Source organism: Crocodylus porosus, unplaced genomic scaffold (assembly GCF_001723895.1).
Source record: "Crocodylus porosus isolate Cpor-Errol unplaced genomic scaffold, CroPor_comp1, whole genome shotgun sequence".
NCBI lineage: Eukaryota > Metazoa > Chordata > Crocodylia > Crocodylidae > Crocodylus > Crocodylus porosus.
This window is the reverse complement of record NW_017728886.1, coordinates 152,960,965-152,971,457: the sequence shown is the minus strand read 5'-3', so window position 1 is coordinate 152,971,457 and position 10,493 is coordinate 152,960,965. Positions and strand designations below refer to the sequence as shown.

At 42.0% G+C, this 10,493-nt stretch overlaps 1 protein-coding gene across 3 annotated transcripts in view; it reads left to right on the top strand.

Annotated features, from left to right (window-relative positions):
- NEDD9 (neural precursor cell expressed, developmentally down-regulated 9) overlaps positions 1–10,493 on the top strand; it is a 146,833-nt gene that overhangs the window by 120,724 nt on the left and 15,616 nt on the right. For all 3 annotated transcript variants that reach the window (XM_019543287.1, XM_019543278.1, XM_019543270.1), the window contains one exon: positions 2,291–2,734. In XM_019543287.1, coding sequence (XP_019398832.1) covers positions 2,291–2,734 — 444 coding nt within the window. The remainder of the gene's footprint in view (positions 1–2,290; positions 2,735–10,493) is intronic.

Genomic DNA, 10,493 nt, shown 5'->3' with positions numbered 1-10,493 from the left:
CCCTAGTGTAACTTCATTGAAATATCTGCATGCTGCTGACAAATGAAAAGAATATACCTGTACTAGGGAGAAATTAAAACAAGAAATGCAGTTCTTTTAATTTGCAACATGGTTAAAAATGACTTTCCTGTCTATCCAGGGCAAGATCAAAGCCTGTTTCCTGTTAACTGATAATATCAATAAAAGACAAATGAAGCCAGAGTTAGCCTAAGTTTTGAGAGCAGGTTCCTCCATTGAAAAAAAAAAGTGTAAACCAGTCCTGCTTTAATCTTTTGTGAGCTGCGAAAGGCCTATCCATCTTTGGTATGCAAATTTGACAAAGCACACTCTTAAAAGTACAAGGAAGAAAAATGTGAGGGCGTTTGCTTATCAGAAAAGACTGAACAAGTGGAAAGAAAAATCTTGTTTTGAATTTTGAAAGGTCTTGGGAGGAACTAAAATGCTTCCAGTAAACAGCATTTGACACTGTGCCTTTAAACGAAGCAAAGGTAAATCCACAAGCCAGCTGAAACAAGCCACATCCCCTCTTGCAATAGATTAGCGCCATTTCTTTCATGTGTACTGTATCCAAATATTTTAGCTAGAGCACTTTAGATACAGTACCTATTATATTTTTTCAAGTGCTTACAATTACTTTATAGCTGTTTCTGTTGACTGCCTTCACTGAGAAGCAGGAAGGCGTGGAGCAGTGGTTGCCAACACATTTGGAAATATCACCAGTGCCAAGAAATGAAATGTTCAGGGCCTTTGTGAGGGTTCCAAGAATGTCAGCATATATTGCCTGCCTGCTTTTCATTGAATACCTACTTTGGCCAATTACTCAGTACCAAATGTGCCAGACAATCATGCATATAGAAAAAGGGAGGGACAGGAGGGAAGTATGTTTGGTCTGCATACGGAGAAAGCATATTTTTAGAAGACATACCTGAGCTAGCTTTAAGCCAGCTAAGCTGGGATACTTTTAGCAGCTCAGCTGTGGTAGCATGGAGTTCAGCATGGGTTGAAAAACCTCTCCAAGATCTTGGGGAACTGACCCATGCTGACCTCTATGCTACTACAGATACATTACTAAGCATGCACAAGCTAGCTAGCTCAGGAAGCTCTACACAAGTCTCGGTGGTTGCAGTGACTGCAGCATTGACAAACTCTTACATGTACACAGACATTCAAGTAACATGCTCCTGGTTATTTAGGATAGAAACAAGATAGCATATGATTGAACAACACCTCATACACAGAGGCCATATTTCCAACTGGAGCCTTTAGATAGTTTGCTAATAACAATATTTAAATAATGATGAAATGATACAATTTGTTAGAAGTATTCCTCGCACAGAGAGAACATGCCTGTGCCAGAGAGATACCATACAGGGGACATTTTACCTGCCTGAGACAGTGCCACTCAATGTTTCATGGTCAAGGAAGATTATAGAAAAAATAAGAAATGGGAAATCTAGATAAGAACCGTGAGAGAAGCCTGGTTCCTTTGGTTGACAGTTTAATTTATAATTATATCCTTTATAGTCCTAGTCACCTATTCAAACATTACCTAGCTCAGCATTTCTCAACCCATGGGTCACAAGAATATATGAAAGGGTTGTGAACAAACTTTAAACATGGATTCTCCTTTAAAGGAGAAAAGCGTGGGAAACGATGGCTTTTCCTTTGCAGGCTGGCAGAGTTCCAGCTTGCTTGGGGCCCCCCATGCCCTACACCACCCCCTACCCCACAGACCAAGGGCTGGGGGCAGCAGGTTGGGAGAGAAGGGCACTGGGTCAAGACTGGCCATCAATGTTTACAAATGGGTCCTGGCACAAAAAAGGTTGATAACCACTAACCTAACTAATTCTCACAACACCTGCGTATGGTAGGTAAGTATTGTCATCTTTATTCTAGAGATAACAAAACTGAGGCAAGGAGGTGAAGTGACAGCCTCCAATTAGCAGGAGGAATAAGACGCAGAGCTGAGTCCAACTCTGCAGCTCCTGGCTCCTTTTGTGTTCGGGCTAGCCGACTACATGAAAACCATCCTTGTTATCAGTGCCCTGGTACTCTCTCTCAGGTAGCTGGTGTTCTTGGGAGAGCTCTCTATAGCATTGCTTGTTTTTGTTTTGAGGAACGAAATTCCTTGTTGTGTGATGAACAAAAATGAGTGTGTGTGCATGCGCGCACATGTATAGTCAGAATCAGTTTCTGTTCCTCAAAGGAAGCTGGAAACAGCCCTAACAGAATTCTGTTGAAATTCTAAGTTGAAATTCTAATTTGTGTTCAATGTCTTGTTCCCTGGTAGAATCTTATGGCAAGAGCCTTGTATGACAACGTCCCAGAGTGCGCAGAGGAACTGGCTTTCCGCAAGGGAGACATATTGACAGTGATTGAACAGAACACTGAAGGGCTGGAAGGATGGTGGCTCTGCTCCTTACATGGCCGACAAGGCATTGTTCCAGGTAACCGCGTAAGACTGTTGATCGGCCCAGTACAGGAAAGTCCATCTAGCCATGACATGTCCAATTCAGGATCAGCGCATCAAACTTTCAGTCAACAAAAGGTCTATCAAGTTCCAGCCCCATATGCTTCAGCTCGGGACCCAGTCTACCAGGTGCCACCTTCCTATATGAATCAAGGAATCTACCAGATACCTACTGGTCATGGTCTACTGGGACAAGATATTTACCAAGTACCACCATCTGTGCAGAGAAGTTTGGGCAGCATGGATGGTTCACATATGCACAAGGTAGGTGCATTTACACAACGCAACAGTGGAATACTAAATAATAAGAAAACACACTGAGCCTAAAGATTAAAAAATTACAAGCAAGAGCAACTTTCTGAATTTTCACTGGTATGAATAACAGTTGCATTCTCTCATCCCTGTGGAAGGTTTAGCTACATCCAGTCCCTCCCTCTGTGTGTGCCTGGAAGCTGTCAGAATGACCTTAGGACAGCCCAAAGCATTTTTCTTCAGGCAGACCTCTAGTTATCTTGTTTAAGTAAATAAAATTACATACAATCTTGCTGGAGAGGTCCAGATGGGATTTTAAATTGAAAAAAAAAAAGGGGGGGGGAATAATAGATACAGAATGCCTCTAATTCTGGAGAGCAGCAAGTTAGATAATGCTGAAAAGAAGGTATACTTTAATATAAAGTCTGAGTCAACATGACATTTATCATTCAGAACAGTTTTATATGCCTATTGCGTGATGCAAGGCAGTTACCTTTCAAAGCTGGGTAGGAGGAGAGCAGTTTAAAGTTCTTTCTACTCCAAATGATGTGGCAGAGATTAAAAGTACAGCTGTCGGTAAGTCCTCTACCTTTAATGTTTATGATATTCTTTACAACTGTGGCTCAATGATGTGTATTGACCTGGAGCAGACAGGGAGATGAGGGCAGGAAGTGCCTGGCTGGAAGGTACCATGGTTTAAACTTTCATTTCACAGTTTATGTTGGCAATACAGTCAGAGTCTTTTTGTAGATTCAGCCTTTCCATTTCAGGTCTTTGGAAAAATCTTTCCAAGACTTGATTTTGTGTTATAATCTTGTTTTCATTGGTAATAAGCAGTAAGAAAAGAGGAATTGTAAAATCATTTCAAGTCATGCTGTCAAGAGGTTGGCTTGCGGGTTTGTTTGGTTTATTCTCTTTGCAAGAAAGTCATCGTTTTGCATAGCAGCTCTACAGGTAGATAAAACGGTCATCTGAAAACTATTGGCTTACTTCACAATGGAAATATCATTGTCACTTGAGCAGCTATACTGTCTTTTTTGATGGGAAAATCCCATTATTTCTCCCTCTTCTATATCCCTACTTGTCTTCCCACCAGGGATAAGATTTAACAAAACTTTATTCAGAGAGGCCATCCTGGAGCAGTATAATTAAACAGCCTCATAAATGGCTGAAAGAAGCCTCAATTAATAGTATATGCAGGGGACATAATTGATGAGTAACTCATCTTAGGATGCAGGTGTACAAAATGTTTACTACATAGGGTGTGTACACAAGTTACATTTTTCACGTGATGAGGCCCCCCAAAAGCACTCTACAGCCTTATCGTTACAAATGTTCGCAGCTGCAGAAATATTTTAAAATGGCTGACTGCACAAAAATGTCACTCTTGTCTGATGAGCTATCAGATGACAGGACTCTAGGGTAAAACCTATGTGCACATTCACACCAAGGGTTACTTTCAGACAATTCTGCCCATATCCCATACACCCTTGTGCAGAGCTGCGCTTTAGCCTCAGGCAGGGAGCGCTTGTCTCCTCTTCCTGCCTGAATGCAGGCCGGATCTGCCCCCAGGCTGTTAGTCACAGCCTCTCATCTCAGCCCCACCTCCTCCCTCTGGTCAGCGGAGCACCACAGCCTCACCACGGGGAAAGAAGAGGGTATGGTGTCTCTTCCTGTACTGCCTCCAGGCCTAGGGAAGTGAGCAGCCTGGCTGGGCACGCTGCAGGGTGGAGGGGGCTCTCCTGCCTGCTTGCTCTTCCAGCACATCTGAGTGAGCGCAGGAGAGAGATCCCTCCCCCCCGCCGTGATGTGCCTGGCCATTCTGATCACTGATCCAGTCCCAGAGGAACAAGCAGGGGGGAGAGAACCCCTCCCTACACAGTGCACCCAGCTGAGCCACCAGCTCTCCCAGTCCCAGGGGCATTGCAAGGAGACATGGCCCCCTCTTCATGCCCCTCAATCAGGCTGTGGCTCAGCTGGCTGGAGGGAGGAGGTGTGGCTGGGATGAGAGGCTGCCACTAACTAAGCCCAGTGGCAGGGCCAGCCACAGTGGCTGCAGGCAGGCAGGCTGCTTGGCTATGGCTAGCGTCTTCAGCTGTTCTCAGCAGTCTCTGGAAGCCCCTGGAGCCAGCAGAGCATGCTGGGAGGAGTGCGACAGCACCTCCTGCCACCTGGCCTCAGACAGTGCAAGGAGGCTCGGAGGCCCCCCCCCACCAAAGGCTGAACAGCTGTTATGTTTGATTGAGCTGTAACTTTTAGTGCTTTGTATAAAGCATGCAAGGTTCTTTGGGCAGATGTGATATAGTTCATTAGACCAGCTAAATAGTTAGAAAAAAGTTCTTTGTAACCTTTCAGGCACAAACACCCTTTGTCAGGATGAAGCACAAAAGTTACAGTGCAATCGCAAGTGCTTTCCTGCACTTCTTTGCACACCACTGGAAAAGTGGAGCAGACATAAGACACAGCCCTATTATGTTGTAAATCCCTTAGGTCTTGGGGGAGGGGGAGGCTACCTCTTGAAAAATATGCAACAACTTTACTAAGTAATTAAGTTGCTACATGGTAGGAGTTGAGTGTCTGCTCCCCAGGACCATTTCATCCTGGGGTAGCCCTTTGTTCAATTAAAACTGATTCCTGCCACCACCTAGTGGTCAGGAATGGTAACAGCACCCACTGCAGGCTGTCTTCTTGGGAGATCTGGGTTCACAGTGGAGGTACTATTCACTACACAACACACTAAGTTTGCTACTGGCTAAAATCTGGGATAAATTGCTCCATAAGAATTGTCTTGTATACCAACACCCTTTCATCTGACTGTACACAAGCCAACTGGGACCATACTGTGTTGTCAGGCCTTTCACAAAGCTCCCATTGGAAGCAATAGGGCATTCTGGTTACAAAATAAATGCATGTAAATCTCCAACTATAGTAAAGAGTTAAAGACAAACTTTTAGGCCTAAATGCAAAATTCTTATTGTGATGCAAAAGCAGAGACACTAAAACACCTGTTTCCTCTAAATTCTTGCCTAGACTTGGACTTCAGAAAGCCAGGGTATAGGCAGGCAAGGTTCTTTGGGTAGATGTGATCTCTTTTATTAGACCAACTAAATCATTGGGAAAACTATTCTCTGCAAGCTTTTGGGCACAAGTGCCCTTCTTCAGGCATAGAAAGACTCTGCCTAGGGTATGCATTTTTCTGAACATGATAATTTTCTGTAGAATATAAAGGCCATTTATTTGGCTGACTTACAAACTGCTTAGCACTAGCTAGAAGGAATGACTCCACTTGTCTTCTTCTTAAGGCAGGCCTGTTTATGTACTACTATGAACACAAATTAAGTTCCTCTCCAGGTGCTTGCTGAAAGCCAGGGTAATAGTTATAGACCTACTACTGAGTGATTACTCTATGACACAAAAGCCCAGTCCTGCCAGCCACAGAATCAACACGACAAGTACAAACTCAGTTTGATTGGCCTTCTCCAATTAAATGCAGACAGCAAGCATTACATGTTTCTAGTTCCTGGAGTTTTTCTTTCTGATTGTCCCACCCTAGGATTTCTGATGGCACAGTGGGTTATGGTTTATAAAGGATCTTTTTGTTTACAGAGGCAAAAAGTAAATAAAGGAGACTTTTTTCCCTCCCAAATCTTCATTATTTGCAATTTATTTGTTCTACTTCTCCATTAACAGAAACACACTGTAGCCACAAAACCTCATTGCCTTCATAAAAGAAAGGGAACCTAAAACCCAATTAAAAAGGGAACAATTTCTGCACTTGCTTTGTTTGACTGAAAGAAGCAGTCTTTCATTCCAAATCCCTGTTGTCAATGGATCAGTAAGCCAATATTTATGTATTAAAAGAGAGTTTGGAGTCCCAAACGTGTGCTCTGGGGCTCCTTACTTTGACTTCTAGAATGAGGGATCCCTTTTCCCAGACTTCCAACACCTGGCCTCCAATAGGTTCAGTGAGCTGCTGGGCCTGCTTTCATTAGCAGAGACTCTGCTTATAAGTGTGCAGGTGAGTTCTGGCAATACTAGCTGAAAGGTACTCTGATCTAGAAGAAGTATATTACTGTGCAGTTTTCCTATGTGCAAACCCTCTCACTTCCCAGGGTAGCAGAGGAGGCCACAGTTTCAAAGGAACCTGTAAAGCAGTATCAGCACCATTTATATTTGGACCCTTTTTGCATGCATGGGTCTACTTTCTCTGGGCCAATGTAGGGTCTAGCCTGCACGCAAATGTTATAGGAACAGCTTAGGAGCTCCTGAGAGGCAGGACTTATTCCTGATGCTGATTTACTATTAAAGACAGATGTCATGAGCAGGTAAAGACTTGCTCAGGTAAGGTGCCTAGTTAGCAGGAAAAGGGAAAGCAAGTCAGAAAGGAATGACAAAGCAGGTAATTATGGTGAGGCACTGATTTTGGAATACAACATTATTTAGAACATGGTAGTGTCAGCTTCTTTTGTCAAATGAAAAACATCCCTGTAAAAAAATTATCTTGAATATTCTGAAATGATGGTGGATGACTTAAAGCAGTGGTTTTCAGCCTTTTTTGATTTGTGGACCCCTTTAGAAATTTCAAATGGACACCTTTGTGGACACCTTTGGATTTTAAGTGTGGGTATTCACATATTTGAATTGATCCTAGTCATCTTCCACAGATCCTTTAGGCACAGTCCGCAGACCCCCAGGGGTCCACAGAGCACAGATTAAAAACCAAAGGTTTACAGTAACTTTCATTGGTAATGACATTTCCTGGTCCTCTTGTGGTTCCTCACATCCAATAACTGTGCCTGTTAATGTGAACAGTATCCAAAGAATATAAAAAGATAAAACCCTTCTCTTAGGAATATTTTCCTTTCCTAGTTCTGTTTTCCGGCTCCCGGGGGGAAGGTAAGACCTTCTAGTTTAACTGACAAGTCTGGCATTCAGGAAACTGGGGTTTTGTCCCCAGCCAGAGACTACCGTGTCATCTTAAGTAACTACTTTATGTTGGTTACTTTATCTAATAACCTGCCAATACAAGTTGTGGAATACAAATACAAAGTTGTGAAGCTAAAATTTGTTACTATGCAAATTGTTTTGAAATCCCCCAGCTGAATGGTGCTATGAAACTGCAAAGTGTATTTTATATGTACAGTACATGTTGATTTCCCCAGTTTAGTGATAGCTCTGAGCACTAAATTAATGGCTAAAAACATCAATAAAGAAAACATGTCTATAATTTAACATAATTTTTGTTCCCCTGAGTATGCCTACATCACACCATGCAGTACTGGGCAGATATCCCAAAGTAGTTATTATGAATGTGCCAGCTTGTGTATTGGAGTTTACTAAGTGTAAAGCACAACCATATAGTGATACCCAAGCTAGTTCTAGCTTCAGAACCAGAGCCAGTATAGATATGTGGAAAATATGAGGTTTCAAATAAGAGGTTTTTCCCTGTGGGAATTGATACATTTCAACAAAATTCTGTCATGAAAATCAACACAAAATATAGCACAGCAGCACAGTTGTGGGGAGGATACCCTGTTGCATTGTGGAAAATGGAGGCATCTAGATCTGGATTACAACTCCCATAGGGCATCATGAGGATTTAGGGAAATGCAAAGACTTAATGGGCAGTGGACAGTTCTACTTCACATTCATGCATCACGGGGAAAAAAATGTGCTAATGTGCAGTAGAATGAGTCCACTGCCCATTAAGTGTCACAAAAATAAATGTTCACCTTTGCTACTGTGCCTTTATCTAGTACCTCTTATTAGAGGTACTAAACTTAATGCGCAGTAGCAAAGGTGCATTAATGAATGTGTAGATGTGCCCAGTGCCAACTAAACTCCAGATGCTTCAGCATTTTCTAAATGAATTTTTTTCAGAACTGTTCATTTCAGGAAATGCTCTGGTATTTCAATATTCCTAAAGTATCTAAAGCAGGTAACACTGAACTGGAAAAACAACGTTCCTTTTCCAAACTTAGAGCATCTGCACAGGGAGTTATACTGAGATAAACATTAAGGGATAGATATTCTGATAAATTTCCAAGTGTGGGCAAGTCTTCAAAAAAGAGAGTCACCACTCCACCCTGCTGTAGCCTGCAACCTTTTCAAACTTTTCTTGCCACTGGTGGAGTTTGGGATAAGCAAGGAATGCAGGAATAGGCCCTTGCCCTTGCTTACTCCCGGATTGTCCTGTGCTTATCTAATGATTGCTGTTGGTAGAGTCCACGAAAAAGCAGAAACCGTGCCCCAGATCCAGCACCACCCTGACACCTTTGGCACAGACATCAGCAGAACAAGCCAGTTCAGCCATGTTTTGACATTCCTCCTCCCAATTAAGCAACAAGTACTGTCTTATTTGGGAAGAAATGAACAAGCACATGACAGTGGTTCAACAAATTTTCTCCCTCTCCATTATCATGATCTTTTAGGTAGCTTATTAGTTTCATTCTCCCTGTAACTCTTGAGGGGTTATACTCTGAGCCAAGGAAAAGCAGCATTTGTTATGCAGAGACATTTTCACATCAAAGGAAAGTAAACATTTGCACTATTTGTAGTTTGCTTGCAAAACCTATTTGCATTCAAAAGACATAAAAACATGCCCTCATTTTCCCTCAGTCTGAAATAGCACAGTTTCCTGTGATGGGGTTTATTTCAGAGACCCAAGCAACTTATAGTCCCTCTGTCTCTCATTTTCATGTCACAAATTCAGCTTTGGGGATTTGTAACCTTTGTAACAAAATATTGCTTCAGTGTTAAAATGTTAAACATACAGCAAAATTGCTGAGGGCAGCAGGAATTGAAACATGAGCCTCAACAATTGGCGATTTCACGCAACGTGCTGAAAGGATGAGTCCCTCCAATTTAATGCAGACTGTTCTTAAATAATACAGCATGCAACCTTTTGATGCATGTGTGTGTACTACTATAACTTTCCATATGAAATGAGCAGTGCAACAGGCATTTGTATAAATAAACCGTGGCCAATTATTAGCAGTTCATCTGGATTTTGTGGTCTCTTCAAAAACCACTTAGTGAAGAAACCCTTACCCACAAGTCAACGTAAGCAGTAGTTAGTCACTGATGTGATCTATAAAGATATATTTTAAGACAAAGCTTGTGTTTTTATTAGACAAAGTAAATAAATGAGCTCAACACTATTCCCAATCTCTCCCTAGGCAGGAAGAGGGGGGGGGGTTTGTTTTTTGGGGGCGGGTGTTTTTTTAAAGTCAATCCTTTTTATAAAACACAAGACACATTCCTCCCTTCCCCTTCCTGGTAGCATAAAAAGGTCCCAAGCATGCAGTCTAATCCATACTCCTGGACTCCTACTGAGCATGACAGTCTACCCACATAAATCTGAGTGCAGAATCAAGCTTTGACTTTTAAAACCCAAACTTATAAGTAAATGTTCAGCTATTAAAACATACTAACAATGTTTTCTTAAGTGTTCAAATAGATTAATCAAATGCTGAGTTTGGGGGAGATTTAATTGTTCCCCTCAACCAACAGAAACACAAATACAACAGAAATCTCTGGTTTCTCTGAACCAGAAATAAAAAATTACAATACAGAAGGTGCATGCTCCCAGCCTAAGGCTTTGCCTCCCTTTGTTGAGGTGGGATAGTCATATCATCATCAACATTTTGTCTTTCCTTAGTCCAGGCAGTCTTTGTGTATTAAAAATGCCCAGTTTAAAATATTTTGGGCCAGCAATCATAATACTAGCACTGACTCGCATTATTAGCTAAAACTTCAGCTCCAAATGAAA